The 27,090-nt window shown below is 35.7% G+C and overlaps 2 protein-coding genes across 3 annotated transcripts; one reads left to right on the top strand and one right to left on the bottom strand.

Annotated features, from left to right (window-relative positions):
* The first annotated feature begins 6,253 nt into the window (after positions 1-6,253).
* LOC121239605 (transcription factor RAX2-like) lies at positions 6,254-8,009 on the top strand. Its single transcript, XM_041136878.1, has 3 exons — positions 6,254-6,536; positions 6,666-6,795; positions 7,181-8,009. The coding sequence occupies exons 1-3, from the start codon at positions 6,401-6,403 to the stop codon at positions 7,872-7,874; spliced, it is 960 nt and encodes a 319-aa protein (XP_040992812.1). The 5' UTR covers positions 6,254-6,400; the 3' UTR covers positions 7,875-8,009.
* Positions 8,010-12,352: 4,343 nt separating this feature from the next.
* Positions 12,353-20,358, bottom strand: LOC121239607 (lactoylglutathione lyase). 2 transcript variants are annotated; one of them, XM_041136882.1, is made up of 8 exons: positions 20,247-20,358; positions 19,852-19,971; positions 19,690-19,751; positions 18,757-18,817; positions 14,552-14,631; positions 14,370-14,440; positions 13,379-13,468; positions 12,353-12,570 (listed from the first exon to the last, which is right to left on the bottom strand). In XM_041136882.1, exons 2-8 carry the CDS (start codon positions 19,942-19,944, stop codon positions 12,470-12,472), a joined length of 558 nt encoding a protein of 185 aa, XP_040992816.1. In that variant the 5' UTR covers positions 19,945-19,971; positions 20,247-20,358; the 3' UTR covers positions 12,353-12,469. The 2 variants fall into 2 exon arrangements, with proteins under 2 accessions (XP_040992816.1, XP_040992815.1); XM_041136881.1 differs by having other exon boundaries at positions 20,055-20,285.
* Positions 20,359-27,090: the final 6,732 nt, after the last annotated feature.

Raw genomic sequence — 27,090 nt, 5'->3', positions numbered from 1 at the left:
CAAAGAGAGAAACCTATTCCTCACCTTGTGAATCTCTCTTGGACAAACACATATCCACCACACCACACTCAAGATCAAATCTCGTTCAAAGTCCATTGAAGTGGACGTTTTATTGGCTGGAAGGTTTCCGGAGCTACTGTGATGCAGAGATCGAGAGGTTCTCGTGGAAAGCTATAGAAGGTCGGAGTTCCGACACTACATGCGTGTAGCGATCGAGTGGGTCACTCGTGATGTTGCAAGCCAAGTTTAGGAACTACAAAGGTTTTGTGAGTGTCTCTGAATTGGTTGTAATAAACTTTTTCTATAGTGGATTTTAAGTGGTGCCTTACACCCGGAGTGATTTTAGAATTTGAAGAAGTTCTTCAAATGAGTTTCCACTTCGTGATCAAATCATTGTGTTAATTATTTTTGTCTATTGATTAACTGTTTATTTGTTTCTAATATTGAAAAGACGATCAAAATTGGAATACACCTATTCACCCCCCTCTAGATGTAGTGATTGGTAGAACCACTGCTTTTTCAATATACTTTTTATTTATACACTATATAACTTGTTATATATAATACTATAACTTGTTTATCATCAATATAACTTGTTATATGTTTAAACAGTATTGTTCGAGTGTTAAAATGAAACGCTTGATTGATGTTTCATATGAGGTACTATACTACTATGTACTAAACTAATACTACACTACACTATACTATATCACTATTATATACATATATATATATTAGGAGGCGCGGAAGAATTAAGGTTGTTGTAATGTTAAGCAAATGTATTTTATGGAATGATAAATACTTTTATGGATTAATTATGCTAATGATAAATATAATTTTATGGAATTAAAATTCAGCCCATTACTTGGCTAGTTGGTTGATGACTTCCAAACTTTATGAACCTGAGAGGCATTAATATCAAAAAGTGATGTTAGAGAGAAGCTATTGTAGCAGTGCACACTTTGTATTCACTGCATAGTTACTTCTAGTTGATTGTTCCCAACACTCACTTAGAGAGATGTGTGGTCTAGATGATGTCACATCATGTGTATAAAATAGATATTCTTAATAATAACTTCTATCTATATTTATTTAATACTAAAATGTCCAAAACAAGTGAAATATGACCACTTTTGAGAGACGAGTAATGAGTATTGTACTTTTAGGGACAATCTCTTCCTTGAATATCTCCTGCTTTATGCACTGTAGAAAAAGTTTTCTGCTTTGTGTATAGAAAAAGGGCATTGCTACTATTATCGAAAACGAGTTTCAAATAAGGATTTTGAATAGCATATTTTTTTTTTAATCATTATAAACATTTTTAAAAAAAAATAAAAAATTTATAATATTATTAAAAAATATTTCATTAATCACTAAATAAAAAAAAAAGTCATTCAAGACGTAAATTCTAGACTCGTTTTCGAAACCCAAATCATTTCTCATAGAAAAATCTCTTCCCGGATCTATTTTGCTACGCTTGCGCCAACTTTTAAATTAAGATTGTACTATGCATTATTCCGAGATCTTTGCTATTAGAAGAAAACAAGGGGTACGGCTTTATATATTGAGCTACTTTTGGTTACTCACGTATGGGGCTACAAATGAGGGTAACGTACGTAGAATGCCAAGATACACAAGCTAGCCAGGCTCTACTCAGATTGCTCATTTTAACGTAACTCACCATATTGACCGTAAATGAGGAGGAACATTTTCTTTTTTTAGCAGCACTTTGCACCCTTAAAGAAGTCAAGTTATAGGCACCAGAAAGAATAGGGCTCTTTTACTAGGGATCATGATGATTCTTGGGAACCCTATTAAATCAAGTACGTACAGTGTCCCTATGCATTGGTTCTTAGGCCTCTATTCCTCTGTGTCGTTTTAGAAACACCAAGGCCGCCGGTAAGGAAACCCTACAATGTTGTACATAGCATCTGCGGGGAAATTGCTTGCCCATTTTTACAAACTGTGACTGTGGTAATGATCGATCTTTGCGTCAGCATTTCGACACTCAGAAGGTGGCATTGATTAGTCATTCCCGGGCACCTGATTCAGATCATCGCTCTTATCGCTTACCTTCTGCATCCCATGCACGGCACAGAATCAGTCTAATTGAGGAATGGCTTTCGGAATGCATATTAATGAAGGAGTTTCCAGCTTGTCATTATTCCAGTGGAAAATGAACGATCCCAACGAGATTTACTTGTATTTGTAGTTATGAATCTATTATCATGAGAAGGTCCACGATTGTGACCCAGAATATTAATTATGCAATTTACTATAGTACTAAGTGAAAAATATATATATATATATATATATATATATATGTTGTTTTCATCAGCAATGGACCACATGAGTTTGTCTAAAAGTTACATGTTAAACAAACTGAAAATGCATTTTTGAAAATAATCAAGACGAATGTGATTAACACATTGTCCCAATCATACTTTTAAGTGAACAACACATACATTGACAAATAATTTTGTGTTAACTTTTACATGTTTCATAAAATGTATAGCAATTTCATCAAAGCATTTGAATCTTGATTGGTTCATACACTACAACATAATTGTTTTTTAGTGATGGTTGAAAAATTGTGACAGTCTGCAAACCGTCACTAAAAAGCATTTTATGTGACGTTCTGTAGATATCGTCACTAAAGGTAGATGAGTGTCTTTTTTTTTTTTTTTTTTTTTTTATGTTGGAACAGAGAGCAAATTTACGTTCAAACGTCATAGATACACTCAAACACTGTGGCTACCTACATGCAAACGTTAAATGGTTTGGTGCCAACATTCGAATGTTAATTGTAAATTTAAATTAAATATGACTCTAATTTAAAAATGATGTGATTTTTATAGTGCATAAGTTGTGAAAAAATTTAAAAAATTGTAATATATATTTATATACACACAATTTGTAAAATATATATATTACAATTAACATTCTTAATTAATTTTGTAGCACTAGAGTTCTACAAATGCACAGAATAATTCTGCTCTGATTGTTCACCATCATGCCAGTTCAAGGTCATTCCACCATCATGTTGAAAAAATGGTAATTAAAAAATTATACAATTCATTTATTTTTCTGACATTCTTTTATTTAAGTACTAACATTCTCTTTTTAAAATTGCTAATGTCGCTTTGTTATAAACGTGATGATCCTGAAAATTTTTTCCTCATTCATGTCCATACTGCTGCTCACACTAATGAGCATAGTGAGTAGATGGATCCTGTCGGTGCAGATAATTATGTAAGCAGTGTTAATTTTGTTAAATAAATTATGCAACATGTGAATAATTTTTTTTTATTTCTATTTCTTTTAATACGTTACTTATTAACAATGTGTTTTCTTTCAAATTACAGGAAAAAATGATGGAGATGCAGCCAGCTTCTGGGGAATCCTCTCCTAGTGATATAGACATATTCACGCAAGTGTTTAGGCCGCAATCTAGTATGGCAAGAGGTTTGGGACGATCTTTCAAGCATAGATGTTCATCATCCTCAACCTCATCGATTTCACAAATTAATAATCTTACCAAAGATTTAGAACCTGCACGGCGTTAGAATGAATAAATGAGATTGTGATAGCAAGAGTTCGAATATCTCCTAAAGCGATAGTCTCATTTAGAGACGTATTTGCAGGACTAACAGAGAGACCAGGAGGAAAGAATATGCAGTGAAGTCCAAGAGCAAGTGCATCTGGAGATGATGGTGCAAATGAAGCATGTTATGTCGTTACAACAAAATTGCAATGTGCAAGGAAAGAAGAAGAAATGAATTTTATCAATTTTATTAGGGTATATAACTAATTTTAATATCTAATTTTAAAATTTTATAAGACATTGTTAGTTGTTAATTGATGGTGTGTAATATGATATAATTGGTATGTTTTTAAATTTTATGAAATTAGTATTTCTGATCTATACGTTCGAATGTAAATTAAAACGTTCGAACATTGGTTTGCATTCGAACAAATGTTCGAACGTGAATACACAAAATTACATAGTAGCATTCGAATGTAGGCCTCAATGTTCGAATGTACTCACCCTCAAACGAACAAAACGTTCGAATGATTAAACGATTCACGTTCGAACAAACCTCCGAACATACCACTTACATTCGAACGCTTCTTCATTAACATTCGAAATAACGTCTGAACGATAAACCCATTACGTTTGAACATTGGTTCATTAACATTCGAACAAAAATTTGAATGTTTATTGCAATTAACGTTTTGGACGCATAAACTTTCGAACGTAAATATGATACGTTCAAACTTGAATCAATGAATGTCAACTTCTGTCATTTGAACGTGACGTTCGAACGTTCAATTGGACGTTCGAACATTACTTTCTGTTATAGATCTCAACCATCATAAAAAAAGGGAATGTTCGAACAATACACCAAACGGAACCCCTCTAACCGTCACTAAAAATATTTTTAGTGACGGTTCAACAATAAACCGTTGCCAATTGTTTTCTGTGATGCACATTAGGTGACGGTCGTGGTGACAGTTTCAAACTGTCACCAAATATCTTTAGTGACGTTTTGATAATTTTTTGTGATAGTTTCCTCTATCACAAAAGACAAATTGTGTTGTGGTAATAATATGTTCCTAGCTTTATATTGTTGGGAAATATTATTTACCTTATTAGGGTTCTTAGGTAAAAGAACTCAATTAACATACGACCATGACTAATTTTCAGTATTTAAACAAGCACTACAATAAAAATGAAAATTTATGATGAATTATTTTGCGACAAATATGACTATTTGTGACTATAATAGACTTACTTTGACAAAAAAATAATTATTTTCATAAGAAATAACTAACAAATAAACAATTTTCTTGATGGTACAACTTAGGGGGAAGTTTGGATAATGAGTTGATATGAGATGAAAGTTGAAAGTTGAATAAAATATTGTTATAATATAATTTTATTTTAGAGATTTGAAAAATTTGAATTGTTTATTGTACTGGAAAATGATGTTATCCCCTTGAGTTCACCCCATCAATTTGACCGCTTATGTATTTTATTTTATTTTTTAATTTTTTTTTACTTAATTGTTAAAGAAGTGACTATTACGCCCTGTTTGGATAGTAAAAACATTTCATTTCATCTCGTCATTACAACTTTTTTAAATTTTCACACAAAATATAATAAATAATTCAAATTTTTCAAATCTCAAAATAATAATAATATTAAAAAATAATATTTTAACAGTATTTATTTAACTTTCAACTTTCATCTAAAATCATCTCATCTCATCTCATTATCCAAACCGCACCTTCGTGTATTAGTGTTTTTCTTTCTATTGTTTAAAAACATTTAAACATGTTCAAAAAATGTTTGAAATAAAAAGCATAAAAAAAGAAAAATTCAATTTGTAGTAGTGGGCAAACTTGGGTGGCATAGTAGCACTACCTTATTGTATTTTGTATAAAAATTTGAAAAAAATTATAATGATTAGACAAAATAAGATGAGTTGAGATGCTTTCTAAATCCAAGCAACCCCTTAGTCTGCTGATGGAAAAGGTCACATATGCATTAAGATAACTATAGCCAACAAATTAATTGGTTGCAGTGTTTCCATATAACGGGAGTTTGGACACTTGGAGAAAAGGAAGAAATTGAGTAAGCTGGTTGATAATTACCACTAAAAGTGGTGGCTCAGTGGTTCATGAGTTTGTTGGTGGGCACTAAGTCCTGGGGTCGAATCCCACAATGGAACGTGCTCAGGATTATTGGTGACCCATTGACTCATGGACCATTGATGCCCTTGTGGGGCTAGGGTCAGGTTATGGCTCAAGTCCGACTTGTAGGGAGCGCCTGCGATTCTCATCGTTTAGGCCCATCTTGTCTGGCTCTCTAGTGAGTTGGGTGCTACTATGGTCACGTCCTGGTAGGGAAGTCATCTCTGGTCGCCACCTTCAATTTTTTATTAAAAAAAAAAAAACTGGTTGATAATTAATATGGGGCGCCACCATTTGAGATGGAAAGTTCTATATAATTAACAAAAATTCTTTTTATCAACCACTATTTTTCATTCTATACTCTATAAAAAAATACTTTCACACTTTATGAAAATATTATAAATGTGAAAGTAAATAGTAACTTATACGTAGTATTCTCTAATTAATTAGCACGAGTTAGAAACTTATTGAACATTACCTATAATTTTGACTATTGTACCTATGAATTAATATATTTTTTTTTTCCTGTCAAACCTCCAAAAACAGGCCAATTATTAATTGCAAGGCACAAGCAATGTTCATTCATCAGTCTCTGAGACCTTCGGTTCTTTAAAGAGGATAGAGGATACCAAACATATCATAGCACTTCTCAGACACGCACATATATACACGACCAGAGAGAGAGAGAGAGAGAGAGAGAGAGATGGGGAGGGCTCCTTGTTGTGACAAGGCAAATGTCAAGAAGGGGCCATGGTCGCCGGAAGAAGACTCAAAGCTTAAGGAGTACATCCAGAAATATGGAACTGGTGGGAACTGGATTGCGCTCCCACAGAAAGCTGGTAAGTTTAACTCAAAACAATGATAAACCCGCTTCATAATTAACTATGCTTAAACTGCTCTCTCTCTCTCTCTCTCTCTCTCTCATGTTCCTCTTTTATCTTGTTTGTTTGGCTTTGGTTCTGCATCAGGTCTGAAGAGATGTGGGAAAAGTTGCAGACTGAGATGGCTTAACTATCTCAGGCCTAACATTAAACATGGTGAGTTTTCTGACGAGGAAGACAGAATAATCTGCGCCCTGTTTGCTAGCATTGGAAGCAGGTAAAGTAATCTCTACATAATTCTTATTGTAAAACTTTGCTGTTTTGAGCAATAATTTCAGTTAATATTAGCCTGAAAAATTGCCCAAACTGTCGCGGGTATCATTGTTATATGATCCGCTTTTCCCCTTCACTCCACTGTTAAGAGATCAAAATATATATGAACCTAACCAAAAGGGGTAACATAGTAAAGGAGAAAAATAGAAGATTCAGGTTTTGCTCCTGTTTATTATAGTGATTTTCATTTATGAAGAATCTACTATTTTTGGATAATTCTATTGCATGCACGACAAGTTTAGATCTAAGATCAACATGCTCTCTCAGCTCTTAATTAGAGATCGAATGCTGGAAGTTTTCTTCTTATGGTTATATGTTGACAATTACAGGTGGTCAATTATAGCTGCTCAGTTGCCAGGCAGGACTGATAATGATATCAAGAACTACTGGAACACCAAGCTGAAGAAGAAGCTTTTCATGGGGATGCATCCTCAATCTGAGAGACCATTCCAATCTTCTCATCAAACCCCACCATTTCAGACTCAACCACTATCATCTTCACTCTACAAGGAATGCAGCTCTTATTATACCTCAACAACTAAATCTTTCTCTGGCCTGGATCCCAGTACTTCAATCCCATCGAGTTTTTTAAGCAGCAGCACTTCTTTGGCCACCCATCCATCTGTTTTCCAGACTCAGGAGAGCCGGGCGAGTTTCATGCAGTATTATCCTGTGAAAGAGAACCTCATGTTTGGAGGTGAAGGAAGCTGCAGTTCTTCTGATGGGAGCTGTACTCAGATCAGCTATGGCAGAGAAATTAAACAAGAAGTGATGGCTTTCCAGGGCTACATCTCGGATGGGTTAGAAGAAAACCAGAAGTTCATGCTTAATTATGGCAGAAATGGAGGTGAAAACGTAAGCCAATGGGCTGAGACGCCGCATGCGTACTTTGGAGACCAAGTCCCATTAGGGTGTGATCTTGAGGATGTTAAGCAACTTGTTACCAGGAGTAATTGTGGTGCTAGCAACTTGTTCAATATTGATGAAAGCAAGACAGCAGAGAAGGTCACGTACTTCTACTGAAAAACTGACGTCTGACTGTAAGTAAAATCAGAAAGATTTGATGGGGTAAGGGGCATGGTGGTGGGGGAGATTCAGAAAAGACTTGGGAGTTTCTGGGGTTCTGTGTTCTGATGAAATGAAATATTTCCTTTTTTTTTTTTTTTTTGACAGTACATGGTAGGTCTTCATTTTCTTTGTGCATTTCTTTTTGGGAGCGGACTATGATGACGTTAATATTTTTGTACGGCCCTGCCTGCCCTCACTGCGCCATCTCCAATCAGAAAAAAAAAAAGTTATGAAAACTAGAGATTGATTATATCATTGAATAACCAGAATCTGATGTAAACATAATGATAAACCTAGCCAAGCCTGCAGTACTGCTCTAGTGTTGCTTTTTCTCTCTTTTGTTTTGTTTCTCGAAAGATTTTAAAGTTATTATTTTTTAGAGGACCACTCCAGTCATCGAGAAAGTTACATTTTTTTAAAAAATAAAAAAATTCATAATATTATTAAAAAAAAAATTTAATCATTAAATAAAAAAAAATTGTCACTTTCGAAACCCAAGGTTTAGCATTTCTGTTATTTTTAAGTTAATTGGCTGTCTGGGGGATTGAGCACCCTAACCATGTAGACTATGTGGTGAAAAGATGCACTGCTCAAGGAAAAGTCCATCATACCCCTGCTGAATTATTATTCCGTAACATGCAACAAAGGTCAATTTGAGCCCTTGGATGGTTGGCGTTGCTTGCGAGGAAATAATAAAAAAACCCAGAATCATTTTCCAAGAACCAGGTCATGAGACCCAAGGTGCAAACTTGTCCACGCCCCCTGTTTTTATTTTAATTTAGGTGGGAGGGATGCTTAAATAAAGACTTGGGCTTCGTTTACTTCTTTAATTTATTTCAACTTATTATTATAATTTTTTAAAATTTTAATATAAAATATAATAAATAATTCAATTTTTTTAGATCTCATAATAATAATAATATTAAAAAATAATATTTTAATAATATTTTATCATCTCAATTCAATTCAACTCAATTCAACTCAACATTCAAGTGCAACTTTAAACTTCTACCTTATTGTGAGTCAGCCGACGATCACGCACTGAATGACCCCTATTTGTAGGTTGAACATGAGAGAGCAACATCCTTAATGGTATTGAGAAACACTATCTATTCATTTTATTTTATCATTACAATTCTTTTAAATTTTCACATAAAATATAATAAATAATTTAATTTTTTTAAATTGAACTCCTGTTTTCATTAGATTAATTACATTTTGAACTCCAGAAACCTACGCATATGACGAAAGGTATTAAAAGGAAAAAAACAAAACGAGGGAGAGAGATGAAAAAAAGGAAAGATGATGAGCAAATTTAAGACGACAAACTAACAGGGAATCCCATTGGGAACCAGTCTTTTAAGATTAAAATCTATAATTTTAAAATTTTTGAAAACCTTCTATTTTATCATTATAATTTTTTTTTAAATTTGTATATTAAATAAAATAAATAATTCAATTTTTTAAATCTCAAAATATAAATAATATTAAAAAAATATATTTTAATAATAATTTTTTTAATTTTTTAATTTTAAAAATTTCTAAAAATAAACGAGAACTTAAACTCCGAAGCGCTCCAAATTATATGGTGAAGAATATCTCTGTCAGGGAAAAGCACTGTTTCCGGCTTGTTGTTTGGTTTGGCTTATATTAAAAATTAGTAGATAATCTCCAACCACTAATCTTGATCTAATAATTAAAGAAATTAAAAAATAAAAATAAAAGAAAAATCTGCAGGCCTTTTCGACTTTACTACATGCAAATCTCTGAATCTTCAATGGGTTTAGATTAATTAAAATAAGTGGGTTGCCAGCTAACTAGCTCAGTCATATTTTTAAACAAATTTCGTTTAATTTCATTACTATATTTTAAGCATTGGCGAAAGCTTTTTCTAGGAATGTCTTTTCTAGTGAAGTGTAAAGGTCAAAAGGTGTGGAACCTACTGACAGTCTGACAGTTGAAATATTTTAACCTAATTATTTTTTCAAAATAGTCTTTTTAAATGGAATTAAATTATCAAGGAGATGATCTGTTGTCAACAAAGAGGATTAACATATACAGAATTTGGAAGTTTGTGTAGAGAGTAGACATCAAGCTTTTGTTCTTTGAGGGTCACATTGGATTTGTTGAAGATTGTATTTGCACACATTTCAAACCTAAATATCAGAACCATGTAATTTGTGGGTTTGATTGACTTTTGTCTGTGACCTCATTAGCTAGCTTAGCTGGTTGTTGACCAGACGGTAGGTATAACAGATACTGATATTTTTTTATTTTTCTTTTTAAGGTGAGAGGATTTAGACGGAACTCATTACACTTTTATATAAATTAAGACTATTCATTCGAGCTAAATTTTTTTTTGACTTGGTCTGAAACTCAAATAACCGGATTCCAATTATAGATTTCAGCTTGGAACAAACCCGAGCTGATACCCGCATCTTTAAATTCGAGCCTATCTAGGCTAGATACTATTTTAGCATTCAGGTATTAGTTTTAAAACTGAGTACAGTTTTTAATTCGGTATCTAGGTTTAATAAAAACAACGCGATACCCTAGCCCCCCTCCCCCGCGATTTGAGAAGCGAGAGTTCCACTGAAGACAAAAGTCACCGACGACCCCAGTGGTGGCCGCCGGTGGCTATCCTGGGCCTCCCTTATGGCCGATGGGATGGATCCTGCCAGCTCATGGGCCTCGCACAACGTGGATCAAGTGGGGTGGTCCTTGCCGGTCTTGCTTGGCCGTCCATCAGTGCGGTCTCTGCCAGCGAGGCCACTTGTTGCCCGCCTTGTGCCACTAGGGTGCACTTATTGTGCACCCATACACTATTGTGCATGCCCTGCACAGCGTGCATGCTCCACGTGGTGCACAGTGCACTTTCATAATTGTCAACTATTGTGTCCTTCGTGCCCAGTGGGTTATCTCGCCATTTTTACACAGTGCACTAAGTATTTGCGATTTAATTGGCGAGTAAATTACGTTCCCAAGTGGGCGAGGAAAGGTTTGCTCGCCCATTTTCCGTTGTAATGTTTTTCATAAAAATAAAAGTCAAAAGGTTGAGAATACTTATCTGGAAAAAGTCATATGCTCGTTTAATGATTTGAACACGTTGGAAAATCGTCCTTCTCCCACCTTTGGTATAGAAAGTGAATCAGATTCTACAAACGGTACCAACATTTAAAGCCTAAAATCAGCACAAGCCAGAATGGGAGAAAGTGTCATTCTCAGCCAGCGATGATGATCTCGACCTCGATCAGTGTTGTGTAGAGCCCCTGGCGGTGGTCTGGTACTGCTGTACGGTGTCTATGTGTACATCCTTGCAAGTGAACACTAAACAAATGTAAAGAAAATAAATAGAGGGAGATACAGATTTACGTGGTTTGGCACTGGGTTTACATCCACAGGGGCTCGGGGAGGGAATGATCCACTATAATAAACTTGTTTTATAGTCTCTCATCCTCATTGTACAATAGATCTCGAAGGTCTGTCTTGTGGTGGAGATATCATCTCTAAAACTCATTTCGTGAAGTTGAAAAAGCTCCCCCAAGGAGAAGCCTGGCCCCCTTGCTTTATGTCACTTTCCCTTTATTTTATGTCACTTCCCCCCTCTTCCTCCTGACACTCTCTGCACTCTGACACTCTACACTCTCTCAACCTTTTGTCCCTTCCCTCTTTCTTCTTATTCCTCCCTCCTGATGAGTCCCTCCTATTGGGCTAGGCCTAGAAAATACCATTGGCTTGATATATTTTATCCTTTGCAATCCCTATCCATCAAAGTATCGATCATTCCTTTTCATCCATATACACCATATAAGATTCAAATGAATCATCCTCCAAATCGAAATCACCTAAGAACACCAGTGAAGACCATTCCAACTAGCTAAGAGATCTACCACCCTCAAAAGCATCTCCCAAGTAATGTCAATTCTACTAAAAGACGTATCCCATAATGCCCTTGTACTTCGTAATGCAAAACTAAATGATCTGCAGATTCATCATTCATCTTACACATATAACATCAGTCTATTGCAACGAGACTGGGCTTCCTCAAATAATATAAGAAATCCTTGTTAATGTGATCATTAAGAAGATGACAAAGAGATTGGTTGGTTGAATATGGAAGTTAAATATGGTATTGGGAAAGACGGTATTCAAATGAAAAGTTAATGGATCTAAGGTTGTTGGGGTGTGGAAAACTATTTGAGCAGGGTGGTTTGATTTCTCTCGAATTAATTACATATGAAGAGGTTGGGGAACTAAAATAAGATTTTGGTACATGAAATATGCCGTAGAGATCAAACCTTACACCAGGTCATGCCTTCACCTCTTAACAGCTTATTGTCAACAACGCCTCACATTATCAACAAAGCCTTTAGTGCAAGCATCAAATGACTAAATTGGCAGGATATGATCTACGATGTTAGATTTCCAAGTACTAAAACGCACAAACAGTATTTTGGAATGCCAGCGTATAAGGTTGGTGTCCAACAGGAAATAAAAAGTAATCAAAAGTAGTTACAAGAAAAAGTAACTGAAGTCTCAGATGCATTATTTTAAGCAGCAGCAGCAGTAACGGTTCCAATAGTTTTTAGGTCAAAGATCTCAATCCAATAGCCATCAGGATCCTTAATAAATGCTATACCCTTCATTTGTCCTGCACCCAGTACCCACAGATCTTAAGCAAGCAACTATAATTTTATAACTGTTAGACAGAGCATAATTATGCATAATCAAATCAAGCATTTTGAAGAGAAAGAAAAAGTATGATTTACATGAAGAAAATTACCCATTAACAACTACACTGCCCACAACTGAAATCAAACAATATATTTGCAGAATGAATAACATATAAAGAGAAGTAAATATAGCACTTATAAAAATGATGTTATTGACTCCAGATCAGGAAGTTCTGACATGCTATAATCTTCAATAAGTTCTTTCTCCAACCAAAGGAACTATTAAATGCCTATCTTAATCACATTTTTCATTTTATCTATTAAATGCCCATCTTAATCAAATATCTATTTATTTATCTATTTATAATCTTCACATACAGAATATTAAATTCAACAACTGCACTCTAGAAATATAGACCCTCTAAAGGGCTTTCCCTCAGATACCCAAGAAACCACTGGAAATATAGGAATATTTGGACCTCGAAGTAATCCCCTTCAAGACATTTTTCAGAAAAAATAGGAATCATGAAAATGCTTATCCTCAACAACATACCCTGCATAAATTTCACAATTTTGATTCATATCTTCCCCCTTGAGAAAAATCCAAGTTATTTTCTTAGATAGAGGAATTGTGAAGAGATTTTTTAGGCTACACCAGTTTTGAAATTAACAAATGACTTGTAATTTCCACCTTCCATCCATAAGTTGAACTTGAGATGATAATGAACATAAAGGAATAACCAGATCTTGTGAAATGAATTAAATAATATCATACAGCTGGCTTACCACCATCTGGTTTCTTTACAAACTCCACACCCAGCCGTTCAAATCTTTCACATGCCTTGTAGGTGTCATCAACAGTGATGCCAATATGTCCTTAAAACAATAAGACAATAAGGAGAGAAAATTTAAATGGCATCATTCTTACCCCAAAGATGGAGAAAATCAATGTAAGAGAATATGTACTACTCTCCTCTACACACACACACACACACACCCCAAAACAATGTAATACCATTGATGCAAAAAAAGTTTGATTATGATGCATGCTAAGCAAATGCACTGAATAGAAATACAATTTTTATCAATACAGCTCCATTTGGGTACAGGGAAAACTTACAAACAAATATGTTTGACAGATACTCAAAATTATTTGCACCTACAACAGTAGAAGACCAATATGATGACTAGTGAATCTTTAGCTCAACACCCCTATGAACAGGGATATCTCACATGTCTTGCACCATTCTTCAAGTTAATCAACCTAGCCCAATTAACAATTTTTCAATACCAATTAAGCCAGCTTTGAGTCCCTTCCAAATTCTTCTGGCCAAGAAAACTAAATTATATAAAATATATTTAAAACAATGTATTCTCATCGGATGGATTATGTAATATGGGATTCATTAGTCACACTCCATATATACCACAGAAGATGGAAAAATGTATTCGGTAAGAGGGGCTCATAAATCAATCTCTAATTTTTTTTTGGGGTGGGGGCAGAGAATATATGACAATCACATGTAATCAGATTGAACTTTAAGGGCACGTTTGTTTTCGGAGATGAGATGAGATGAGTTGAGATTAAAGTTAAAAAGTTAAATAAAATATTGTTAGAATATATGTTTTAATATTATTTTTATTTTGGGATTTGAAAAAGTTGAATTGTTTATTTTATTTTGTATTGAAAGTTGGGAAAGTTGTAATGATTAGATGAGATGAGATGAGATGAGATGAGATGTTTTTTGAAAACAAACGAGGCCTAAAAGTAACATACCAAAGCCACGAGGGTCTGAATTGCCATTGTGGTATCCTTTGAATTCAGGATTACTTTCAGTACCCCAATTACTGTAAAAATTATTTGCCAGTAAAGATATCAGGGGATGGGTGCATAAAAGACGGTTCTGCATATAAAAACACATAAAAACAGAATTTTTCTATGGAAAATATTATCCTCACTGTGTTAGCTCAATTGTAGCTTTCTGACTGAAGGTCCAAACTGTTCTATCAACAGAATTAGCTGGAGCAGATGCTGAATCCTACACCAGAAAATATGTGCATAAACATTGTGATTGTTACATACAGTTTGGGGGTGGGGGAGCTAATCTTAAAGACACCTCAGTTTTCGCAATGCACTTGTTCAGAATGGAATGGGGGAATGCAAATACAAACACACACACACACACTAGTGTAAAAAGGATACATGACATGCTTATGAGAACACTGACAGCGTCGAGTGAAGAAACAAAAAGTTCCAAATGCAATAAGTAACTTCCAAGTTCTGACAGCCTGTTGTTTTGTAAAATGCTCTCCGTACATTTTCGTTTTGCCCATGGAAAACAGTCTTCTGTTACCTCTGTATAATTTGGGTGGTCTGTGTTTGCTTTAAACGACGGTGTTTGTGGTGTGGTGAGCTTAGGATGGGTCTTCCGAAGGGCATTACAATAGAACAGAAAATGTTTGTGGTGGTAAGAAATGGACGTCAGGTTACTTTGTCTGAGAAGGGTTGGAAAGTTGCAACAGAGATGAGTTTGGGTCTAGCGATAGCTCGTTGGTTCTCTAAAGCCTTGGAAGATAGCCTGCAGGTTGGGAGGAAGGGGTTCTATTCTGCACACTGAGAAGGAGATAGAGGGTATATAGCCCAGCGGTGTTCGAACTTCAGAGGTTTCTTCATGGCGTTAGTGGAGTACAGCGGGGGAGGTCGTCGGAGTTGCATCTTCATTCCTGAAGATAAGAATGGAGTGGGATGGAGGAAACTTGGACTTCTCATGGCTGAAAGAAGACAACAGTTTGAAGTCCGCAAATAAGAGAGATCGGGAACTTAATAGGCTTAAAAGTACTATTAATTATGCAGCAAAGAGAGAGAGTGGTGGAAGGGGTAGATTCAAGGGGAGGGGAGCCACTTTTGCTTATGAAGCCTAAGATCCTCTCTTGGAACTTGCGGGGGCTTAATGATCACAATAAGCGCCTTCGCATTAAATCTTTATTGCGATCATGGAAGGTTGATGTGGTGTGTTTACAAGAAACAAAGTTGCGGGTCATTGATAGAAGAATTATTCATAGTTTGTGGGAGTGTTCGTATGTGGGTTGGTTATATTTGGCTTCGTCTGGAGCGTCAGGTGGTATTCTCCTTATGTGGGATAAAATGCTGGTAGAGGCGGTAGAGGAGGGTGTTTGCTCTTTTTCGGTTGCTAGCCATTTTAAAAATGTGGTAGATGGTTGGGAATGGGCTTTAGCAGGTATATATGGCCCTAACTTGGATAGAGATAGAAGAAGACTTTGGGAGGAATTGGTGGGCTTATACTTTTCATGGGAGGTGCTGTGGTGTATGGGTGGGGATTTCAACATCGTCCGTTTTCCTCGCGAGCGATTGAGGGATTGTCGACTCTTTCTAGCTATGGAAGAGTTCTCGGAATTCATTTTTGATCTAGATCTTATGGATGTTCCCGTGGTAGGTAGCGAGTTCACATGGTCTGATAGTCGGGGATGGTCGAGACTGGATAGATTTCTAGCCTCTCCATCATGGGAGGCCCATTTTCCGAATTTGTGTCAAAAGAGGCTACCCCGTGTTTGCTCGGACCATTTTCCTATCCTATTAGATTGTGGAGGCATTCATGGGGGACGTCGGTATTTCAAGTTCGAAAATATGTGGTTCGTAGATGATGGTTTTGTGGAGAAGGTGCGACATTGGTGGGCCCCTTACCAATTTGAAGGTACCCCCAGTTTCATTCTAGAAGGTAAGCTTTAGGCGTTGAAACAATATATAAAAGAAGTGGAACTTGGAAGCTTTTGGTAATGTTGTCAACCGAAAAGAGTCTCTTGTGGAGGAATTACAAGATTTAGAGGGAAGGGAGTTGATGGGAGATACATCGGAGGAGGCAAAATTGAGGAAGAATTCAGTAGTGACAGACTTGGAGAGGGTTCTGTTGATGGAGAAGACTTCATGAGGACAGAAATCTAGGGCCATATGGTTGAAAGAAGGAGATAAATGTACGAAATCCTTTCATGAAGTGGCTAATTCTCATAGGCATAACAATGCCATTGAGACTCTTCACTCAGGTACTCAAGTGCTCACTTCACCCTCTGAGTTAGAAAATCATATTGTGCATTACTACGAGGAGCTCCTCACGGAACCGGCATGTTAGAGGCTGAAGCTTGATAACTTCTTGTTTGAGTCCATTGATTCAGAGTGCAAGTTGGCTGGAAAGACCTTTTGAAGAAGATGAAATTCATAAGGTTATTATTAGCAAGGCCAAGGAAAAAGCACGGGGCCCAGATGGCTTTTTGATGGGGTTTTTTCAAGCATGTTGGAATATTATAAATGCGACGTCATGCAGGTTTTTGGGGAATTCCACTCTTTCAGAAAGTTTGAAAAATGCCTGAATGCGACTTTCATTGCTCTTATTTCAAAGAAACATGGGGCCACAACAATTGAAGAGTTTCGTCCTATAAGCCAAGTGAGTGGAGTTTATAAGATCATTGCGAAGGTCTTGGCCAATTACCTAAGTCTGGTTTTAGAACAAATTATTTCTAAGCCTCAAAATGCGTTTGTTCGAGGGAGACAAATCTTAGACTTGGTTCTTATAGCCAATGAATGCTTGGATCATAGGTTGCGGTAGGGAGTCTCCGGTATTTTGTGCAAGCTTGACATAAAAAAGGCGTATGATCATGTGAACTGGGATTTTCTCATATACCTACTTGGTAGATGTGGCTTTGGTGATAGATGGATTTCTTGGATTCAATATTGTGTCTCCACCGCCTGTTTCTCAGTGCTAGTGGCACCCCTGCTGGCTTTTTTAACAGTTCTCGTGGATTAAGGCAAGGGGATTCATTATCTCCTCTTATCTTTCTTATAGTCATGGAGGCACTTGGCCAGATGGTAAAGGTGGCAGTGGGAGGCAATCTTCTATCAGGTTTCTCGGTGGGTAATAGTAGTAATGGCTCAATCATAATTTCTCATCTCTTGTTTGCAGATGATACTCTTCTTTTTTGTGAAGCGGATCATGGCCAGATTCAAACTCTACGAGCTCTCTTATTATGTTTTGAAGCTGTGTCGAGGCTTAAGGTGAACCTAAGTAAATCCGAGATGGTTGCAGTGGGTGCAGTGCCCAACATCAACAGCGTGGCTAGGCTCGTGGATTTTAAAGTATCCTTGTTGCCTATGAAATATTTGGGCCTCCCGTTGGGGGCAATTTTTAATGCTAGAGCCATTTGGGATGGGGTCGTGGAGAATATAGAGAAAAGGCTAGCTGGTTGGAAACGGATGTATTTATCGAAAGGGAGTCGGCTCACACTTCTTAAGAGTACTCTAACGAACCTTCCCACCTATTTTTTATCTTTGTTCCCTTTTGCCTGTAGGAGTAACGAAGAGGATTGAGAAACTATTTCGGGCCTTCTTATGGCGGGGAGTTGGGGTGGGGGGAGGAAAAAAAAATCCATCTCGTTAATTGGTCCAAAGTTTGCTCCCCAATTTCGAACGGAGGACTGAGAGTGTGTAACTTGAGGACCTTAATAAAGTCTTCTTGGGAAAATGGTTGTGGAGGTACCACTTGAAGGGGGAGTCGTTGTGGAGGGAAATTATTGTTTGTAGACACAGAAGTGAGTTGGGGGGGGGAAGGGGGGGGGGGGGGGGGGGGCGTTGGTGCTCCAAGGAAGTGTGGGGAGGGTATGATGTGGGCTTATGGAAATTCATTAGGAAGGGGTGGTCGAGTTTTGTAAGCCATACCCGGTTTGTGGTGGATTTATTGGCTTGTTGGAAGGAGATTCAAGATTGTCCTCAAGTGGCAGCAATGTGGAAAATGATTCCGTTGCGCATTATGTAATGTATTTGGTCAGAAAGAAAAGAGCAGTGTTTTGAAGATAGGGAGAGCACAATGGCGGAACTGCAGAATTTTTTCTTACACACTTTAATGCTTTGGTTTTCAGCCATTGTGCTAAATGGAAACAATGTGCATAACTTCTTGTCTTTATTCTCTTGATCTTAGAATGTATTTAGGTGTTCTTTTGTATACTTCCTGTGTATACGGGTCATGCCTATTTCATTCGTATTAATAAAATTACTCTTACTTATAAAATAAAATAAAAATAAAAAATAAAAAGTTCTGACAGCCACTATGGCCTTAACAAAGACAATATGCCTTGCATAAGGGATGCCATGTATTTACCTCATAGCCCAGAAAGTATAAGCTAAACTTCATTTCTGGGAAATCCAATCTCTTAAGCAACCTGAAATATCCGAAAATCAACATAAACTTTCAATTTGGACAATGCATGGAAACCTCTAAGTCCACTCCAACATGGCAGAGATGAAATTTTTCAATACAATTTAACTGATAAATTGGTTTAAAAGCAAAGTTACTATACGGTGCAAATACAACATATTCAAAAATCAAGTCAAAATAAAGCGATATCTTCAACTAGGAAAACATGAGGTAGCAATACAGTATAAACATGCAAGTGTCGTTATGATGAAATCATAAACTCATAGAAACTTTGAAGTAACTTAGAAGCAGAGTCACCATGGGTGATAGACACTAGATGTTAGATACCACCCTTTTGAGGGAAAAATGATATATTTTTAAATAAAAACAAATCCTATCCCTCCCCAAAAAAGCATTCCTGAAAGGAAGTCCATTCCCCAGTAAGGCAAAGCAAGAAAAGCTGGTAGAGAGGAAGAGAGCTAGCATCAATTACGTAAGGTTGTTTTGAGTCTTATTGGAAGACTAGCTGTTAAGGTGGTCACTCTAGTCTCTCTAGTGTCACCCTCCCAGATTCCAAACCGACCTATGTGATAGTAAAACTGCCCAGGCAACTTCTTGCAACCAGGTACTTTTGTACAATTCAGAGCATAAAAATGAAAAATACATAAAGACCAATTTGGACTGCTTACATAAAAATATAAAAGCACCAAACATGCCTAAATTAAAATTTAAAATTTCAGCAGTATCAACACATTTGCGTTAGTCTCAGAAACAAAGTATATTTTCCACTAAAAACCATACAATCACGACCCCAAAACAGCACATTATATCACATATATCAGCATAAGAAAATTGACAAGAAGTTATTTTTAAAGAAAGAAGGAACCAAGAACTTACGACATGCCCAAGACGCGAGAATAGAAGTCAAGGCTCACTTTCGGATCCTTAATTCGAAACATCTGCAATCAATTAGTCACAAATATTTAACTAAACCGGTGAAAAGAATACAGAAACGCGGACAGAATGTACATGAATATGTATGAAAGCCAATCTACATACAGTTTGTTGCATGAAGTAAGATTTAGTGGCATCATCTGGGGTTGCGTGGAGGCCAGGATTATTGGCCGGCGATTCCTTTGGTTCCGAAGCCATCGAGAACAATCGAAATCGGTTCGGATGCTGGACGTTGAATCAAAATAAACACATAACTAAACGGATGAGAAAATTAAAAATGTGAAAATTGTGGAGCAATTGTTTTAAACCTTAGTTTTGGGGGGGAGGGAGAACGGGACCGAATATGTAAAAAAGGTCTTGGTGGTTAGTCGGAAGAAAGAGAAGCGGCATAAGGTGCAGGCAAGGGAAGAGGAGGCCATGGACAAAGACAAAGTGGATGGAGAGAGAGAGAGAGGGAGAGAGGGAGCAAATGAAAGTAGGAGATAGGAGATAGTCTTTACCTTTTCGTGATATAGGAAGCAGAGGCAGTGGCTCTCTCCAGTCTTTTGAAAGGGTGAAGTCACCTTGGGTTTTATACTCCGACGAGAACATGGGAGAGGTGGCTACCGTTTGGTTAAATAAATTCTCAGTAATTTCATCGCACCTTATTTTATTGTAATAATATTTTAAAATTTTTATATAAAATATAATAAATAATTTAATTTTTTTAATAATAATAATATTATAATAATATTTTATTCAATTCAATTAAAATCAATCTCATCTTATCTCATTATCTAAACGATTGTTAAAAAAAATATAGCCATACAAAAAGTATAATTTTTTATTTTTTATTTTAATATTTTTTAGTTAATAATTAAAGATGTTTTTTTAAATAATTTTGTATTTTTTTATTTTAAAATAAGTTTAAATGGATTTAAAAAATATTTGAAAAAATAGAAACCAAAAAAAAAAAAAAACAATTACACTATTCGGTAGAAAAAATGTGTAGAATTTTCGGTTGGCCTACTACTATTATTTCTTAAAAGTTTCCCCTTTTATTATCTCATCCTACCAAAACATAAAATAATTAACATTTTTTTCGATAAAAAATAGGATACAAGTGTTCAAGGTGGGTCGGAGCAGCACCTATTAGAAGAGAAGACTATATTTTAATGGAAATTATGATACGAGAATGATTCTAATATGTTACGACGAGGGTCCATTTAAAGAGATTATATTACGTGAAATTGGCACTATGAATTTTGATGGCAGTCTACAAAGGGACAGAACACAGAATTATGGATGTCTTCCACGAGGGAAGCTATCCTCCGCCAATGGTTTTTTTTTTTTTTTTAAATGAAATTGAATTTTTTACAACAGAAGACATTACATCAAATCATTTATTAATATGGTTAATAATATGGCGGAGTAGTTTAGATTCAGAGATGAGTTAAAATGAGTTGAGATAATTTATAAATAGTAGAATAAAAGTTAAATTTTTTATTATATTTTATGTGAAAATTTAAAAAAATTATTTTGAAATTTGAAAAAATTGAATTGTTTATTATATTTTGTATGTGAATTTGGAAAAGTTGTAATGATGAGATGAGATGAGATGAGTTAGAATGAGTTGAGGTAGGTTTTGAATGCAAACAAGGTATAAGTCTCGGTTTAGATTGAAAACTTATCTCAACTCATTATTATAATTTTCTTAAATTCTCACACAAAATATAATAAACAATTTAACTTTTTGAAATCTCAAAATAATAATAATATTAAAAAATAATATCTTAATAATATTTTATTTAACTTATTTTAAACCATCTCAATTTATTTCTAAATCTAAGACTTAAATGTTTATTTTGAATGGCTCTCGTAAGTATTATTAATATGGCTAAGGTTTGTGCTTTTGAAAAGTCCTTGGTGTGAAATATTTTTAAAATTGAGAAACCGACTTCAAAATAAGAAGGCTTTTGGGACATTGGGGATCCTTTCCAAAGTGGAACTAAGCAGGGAATGTCAGAGGAAATGGAAGTGATTCCCACGTGAGGAGAGAATGCGACCCTTTTCGCTTGTGCGCATCAGAATTTGCACTACGAAAAACACGAGATGTTCCAATTGGGATTGACTTTTAGTTCCAGTGTATGTCTTGGATAAAAAAGTCTATTTGCCAATTTGATTGGCCTTACGATCTTGGAGAGCTTTGTAAATGATTTTTGGGTCTTCCTCGAGGATGACAATAGAGAGCTTGAGTTTATGAGCTTAAGACGATGCAAGAACGGGCCGTAAAGGCTTTGTCTAAGGCTGGATATGTTTCCAAACATTTTTGGACCAGGTATGGTGTGATGCCCGCAGGTTCCATTTGGGATTTGATGGAGCTTGATTGTCGGAACATGCAACACCAGATCACATAACCCCATTTATGATAATTAAAGATGCAGTACACCTAACATATACACAATGCACCAGAATTACTATATCCCAAAACATAATTATACTTCATAAATTCACATATCCAATAGTTATAACATCAGTCTGAATCAAAATAGTTACTGGAGATAGTGCTCATATATAATACAAACATGAAATATAAACTACTAAACTATATCGCTGAGCTACTCACACAGCTCGGCTATAATGTCCAAAATCCTATCAAGAAAATGAAATATTGATGCTATCAGCTCTTCGTGGCTTATTTGAACTCGTTCAGTTGGTTGTGCACGAATTCTCCAAGTCCTAACATATTTGTCTACCATTTTGAGAGAAATGGTAGTTGAGATTATCAAGTGAGATTTTTACAAATATGAGCAAGTAAGCTACTAAGCTAGTAAGCAACCAACAATATACATATGTATGCATGAGAGTAAAATTAGCATGTATGCATCATGACATGAACTTGACCATGAGTGACATGACTTATAAATAACATGACAAAACATTGTGACGCCCCCCAGATTTCGCTTGGCATCGAACGAACTTTGAAATGTCGGGACATGCAACACAATGTTTCTTGCCCTCGTTTATGACAATTAAATATGCAATACACCTAATATACATATACTAATATGCAATATTCGTAGTAGATAATTTTTTTTTAGCAATACTATGCACCAAATGAGATATACCCCAAAAAATTTGAAACATAATATATAAACATTAGAGTAATAGATGTTTTTGATTACAGCATAAGTCCAAAATGTCTATAAACACAAAAGTACGAGAGACAGAGCTCCATAGGTACATGCATAAACTAAAACATATACTGAGCTAGTCCGTTGAGTAGCTTGCGCAACTTGATCAGGGATGCCATAATACTATCTATGAATCGAATCATGGAGGCTATGAGCTCTGCGTCATGTCTACGTTGCCTAATCGACTGTCTCTAATTGGCCAGTGTTCATTGTATCTCCTGGTCTCCTAACACATCGTCTACCATTTTAGGGGGAATGGTAATTGAGACTACCACGGTGAGATTTGAATACAAATCTCACCGTGTTAATAAAAAACTTAACTCAGAGCTTAAAAAAAAACATGAATTTATAACATAATCATAAATAAGCTTAACATGACTTGACATGAAACATGATATGTACTGACATGACTTGAACTTGAACATGAATTGAACTTGAAACTAAACTTGACATGAGCTTGAACATGAACTGAACTTGGATTGAACTTGAACTGAACGTTTAAATAATCTGAGCATAAATGTGAAATACAAGAACTTGGAATCTTTTTCATTAAATAAACATGATTAATAAAAGTAACTATATGGGTGCTATATAGTTACCCTTGAGCCATGTGTCCATACCGATTATTGCATCACAATACAGGTATTTGCACCAATTGTGAGTGCGTTAACATACGTACCAAATCACAAGTATCAGCACTTGCTATAGAAAACATAATATATGTATCCCGTGTTAGGTATCTGCACTAGCACGAGTACATATAACATGAAATTGAAAGTGTGGGGGCATCATTAGTGTTAGTGCCCGTCTTCGCTTCGGTGACTAATTAATTAGGCCCCATTCGAAACCCGTTGATCTTTACCTTGTCAACCTAGGGAATTTAACACTAGTTTAGATACTTCAATGTGAACAAATGAGTTCTACTAGGATTTCCTTATCCTAACATTTAGGGTCGTAATAAACATAAACAGACTTGACTAACCTAAAAATACTATTTTCGAGACACGCTTTGTACTCAAGACATGACGTGACATGAAATAAAATGACAGATGACTTGATGTAATGCAACGTGACGTGTGTGTGAGATGAATGAGATGACATAACATAAAATAGACAAACATTTCGTGACATGGCATAACATGAAAAAGATAATCGTTTCGTGACATGGCATAACATGTACAGATAAATATTGCATGACAGATTATAAGGTAGAGCAGATAAACATTACGTGATAGATTATAAGGCATAACAAATAAACATTGAATGACAGAATAGCATTTCATATATGATAACATAAGAACATAGGCAAGAATTCCCTTACAAATGCACATAATAGTAATCTGATAGTAAGTTAGAAGAATTGTTGCGTGACGAATAAAAATGTGCGAAATACGAGAAACTATAAGTAGATATTTTTAAACATAAGAAACTCATATGTAACAGTTTAGAAACATAAAAATATTATCTTAGTGTAAAATTATCATTTTACCCCTTTACATGTAGGAAACTCTTTGGGGTTTGTGGGGGAAACCATTTAGGGTATCAGTTTCAATCAAACTTTTAGAGTTTCAATTGGATTTCAAGTATTTATGGTTAAAACCCTCTTTGATTTGACATAAATTGCATGGTTGGATGGAATAGTATTTGGCTTAGGTGGCATGATCACAAAGCTTGATTTCCTTCATATTTCCATCTCATGGTTCCTCTTAGTGCTAAGTATCCAATACTATTCACCAAGTGTGGTTAAGATCTTGGCAAGTATATAAATAAGAATTCTCTAACCTAATTTAGACATTCCACACTGATTTTGAAAACGCTGCTCTAGGTGTTAACACTGAGGTTACTATTCACTCACAAAAAGTGAAAAGTAATTTTGCACTGTAAAATTCTAAATGTTTATATTAACCTAAAAGTGCAAAAATTACCTCGAAATTTGATTCCAAAATACCTCGAAATAATCAAGACATATTTTCCAACAAGCATTATTCCTTAAATTTCCTTAGCTTCGGCTTGTTACTGTTGTAACTAGCTCCACCAGTCGGAGCAGCTTTGGGACACTCTTTGATCATGTGCCCAAGCCGTCCACATCTGAAGCTGACTCCATAACCATAATGACATTCTCTGATGTGAAGTTTGTCACACTTTGCACACTGCAGGCTGGATGACAACATTTGTCTTTTGATTACTATTTCCTTGCCCTTCATTTGGACTAGTAAAAGGCTTATTCTTCTCTACACTACCGCTTGCAACAAATGACATGGCCCTTTTCCATTCAAAGTTAATTTGAGCGGCTAGGCCTCTTTGTTCTACCTTAGTTATGGTGGCGACGTTTACCAATTCTTGGTAGTAATCAATCCTGAGACAAGCCACTTGGCTATGGATTCTTGGTTGAAGTCCTTCCTAACACTTTTGTGCTTGCATTCTTTCTATTGAAATCAAGTGAGGTACAAACCTCCCTAACTCCAAGAATCTGGCAACATACTATTCCATAGTCATACTACCCTATAGCAAAGACGTAAACTCTTGGGCTTGCTGTTATTTGATAGAATCTGGGAAGAATTTGTTGTTAAAATCCTTGAACCTTCCCCCAAGTCAAATCGGCTAGATTTCCTAGCTCCTTTGCTAGAAGTTACCTCTGTGTATCCTACCAAATGCCAGCTTCTCCTTGAAACAGATACCTAACATATAGTACATGATAAGTATATGAAAGTACACTTTAAATACTCAATTATTGGATTAGAATATTGAAATGTGAATAGAAGTCATAGAAATTAATTTTTATTTTTGGTTTAGTTTCAATTTACTTTGGGATGCTTCTAAGTATATTTTTATGTTTAATTTTAGAATCCATAAAAGAGGGAGTCACAGGTTAATCAAATGAGAGCCAAAGCCCATTAAAAGAAAAATGCAAAGTCATTGAAAATATCTAGATTTAAGGCTGAGATTTAAATTGGAGGAGGATTTTTGAAGATTATGGATATTGGGTTGAACAAGAAGCTAGTGGTCGGATTGGATGGAGAGTTTTTAAAGACAAAAGAAGAAAGAAAATAAAAAAAGAAAGAATAACAATCACTTTATGACATGATAATGATGGGTTGGTAGGTAGGTGAATTACTTTTAAAATATTATGATATTGGAGTGTATTAAGAATGATACAGAAGCAAGAGAAGGGGGCTGAAGCAAGGGAGGAGACGACGCAACTGACTCGTACGCATGCAGACGGAATGAAAATAACAAAATGCATAGACGCACAATAGAGACGCAACAGAGACTTACTCAGTAGTTGGGAGAATAAATCTCGTGTATTCATCTGTCATGTACAACGTTTATTTATAGCTACATAGGATTGGTAAATGAAATATAAAAATAAACAATGTGTATTTACAGCTCATCAAATAAAATTAATCTCTTCATGACTCATCAATCTGGTAGTCTTGTATGTGTTTGACAATATTTCTCTTCTAACTTCAATAGCCCCGGCAAGATGGAGAGTAAATATTGATGACTCCCATCTTGAGCAATAATCGATTGAATGTAGGAGAGTGTAATGGCTTGGTAAGCAAATATGCTAACTGGAAGGAGGAGAAAACATGAGCAGTTTTTACTTGACCTTCGGAGATTTTATCGCGAACTACATGGTAGTCAAGTTCAATGTGCTTCGTGCGTTCATGAAAGACGGGGTTTGCGGCAATATGCAGAGCAACTTTATTGTCACAATAGAGTGTAGATGGAGTGCCAATGGTGAGGCGCATATCACAGAGTAGGTAGGGAATCCAAGTAAGTTCGCATACAACGGCAACCATTGCTCTATATTCTGACTCGGCGGATGACCTGGAAATGGTGTTCTGTTTTTTTGATTTCCATGAAACCAAAGAGGTCCCAATGAATACACAAAATCCGGTGGTTAACCGTCTCGTGTATGGGCAATTTGCCCAATTGGCATCGGCATATGCTATAAGTTCCATATTGGCACTAGCAGGAAGAAAAATACCTTGGCCAGGGGTTCCTTTAAGGTATTTAAGAACTTTGATCACATCATCATAATGAGGAACACTTGGATTTTCCATAAATTGACTTAGCAAGTTGACACTATAACTCAAATCTAGTCGTGTGTTGGTTAAATAAAGCAGTTTGCCAACTAATTTCCGATAGAGTGTGGGATCATGGAAAG

This window comes from Juglans microcarpa x Juglans regia, chromosome 7D (genome assembly GCF_004785595.1).
Source record: "Juglans microcarpa x Juglans regia isolate MS1-56 chromosome 7D, Jm3101_v1.0, whole genome shotgun sequence".
Taxonomy (NCBI): Eukaryota; Viridiplantae; Streptophyta; class Magnoliopsida; order Fagales; family Juglandaceae; genus Juglans; species Juglans microcarpa x Juglans regia.
The sequence above is the reverse complement of the archived record's forward strand: the minus strand, read 5'-3'. Positions and strand labels throughout refer to the sequence as shown.

Bases quoted from the DNA above. Each gene is read 5' to 3' on its own strand.
- LOC121239605 (XM_041136878.1), top strand. From the start codon at position 6,401: ATGGGGAGGGCTCCTTGTTGTGACAAGGCAAATGTCAAGAAGGGGCCA. The intron at 6,537-6,665 runs GTAAGTTTAACT...GTTCTGCATCAG, and splicing joins TGCGCTCCCACAGAAAGCTG to GTCTGAAGAGATGTGGGAAA. The intron at 6,796-7,180 runs GTAAAGTAATCT...TGACAATTACAG, and splicing joins TTTGCTAGCATTGGAAGCAG to GTGGTCAATTATAGCTGCTC.
- LOC121239607 (XM_041136881.1), bottom strand. From the start codon at position 20,165: ATGGCCTCCTCTTCCCTTGCCTGCACCTTATGCCGCTTCTCTTTCTTC. The intron at 14,632-18,756 runs GTAAATACATGG...TTTCTGGTGTAG, and splicing joins TATACTTTCTGGGCTATGAG to GATTCAGCATCTGCTCCAGC. The intron at 14,441-14,551 runs GTGAGGATAATA...TAATTTTTACAG, and splicing joins GCTACAATTGAGCTAACACA to TAATTGGGGTACTGAAAGTA.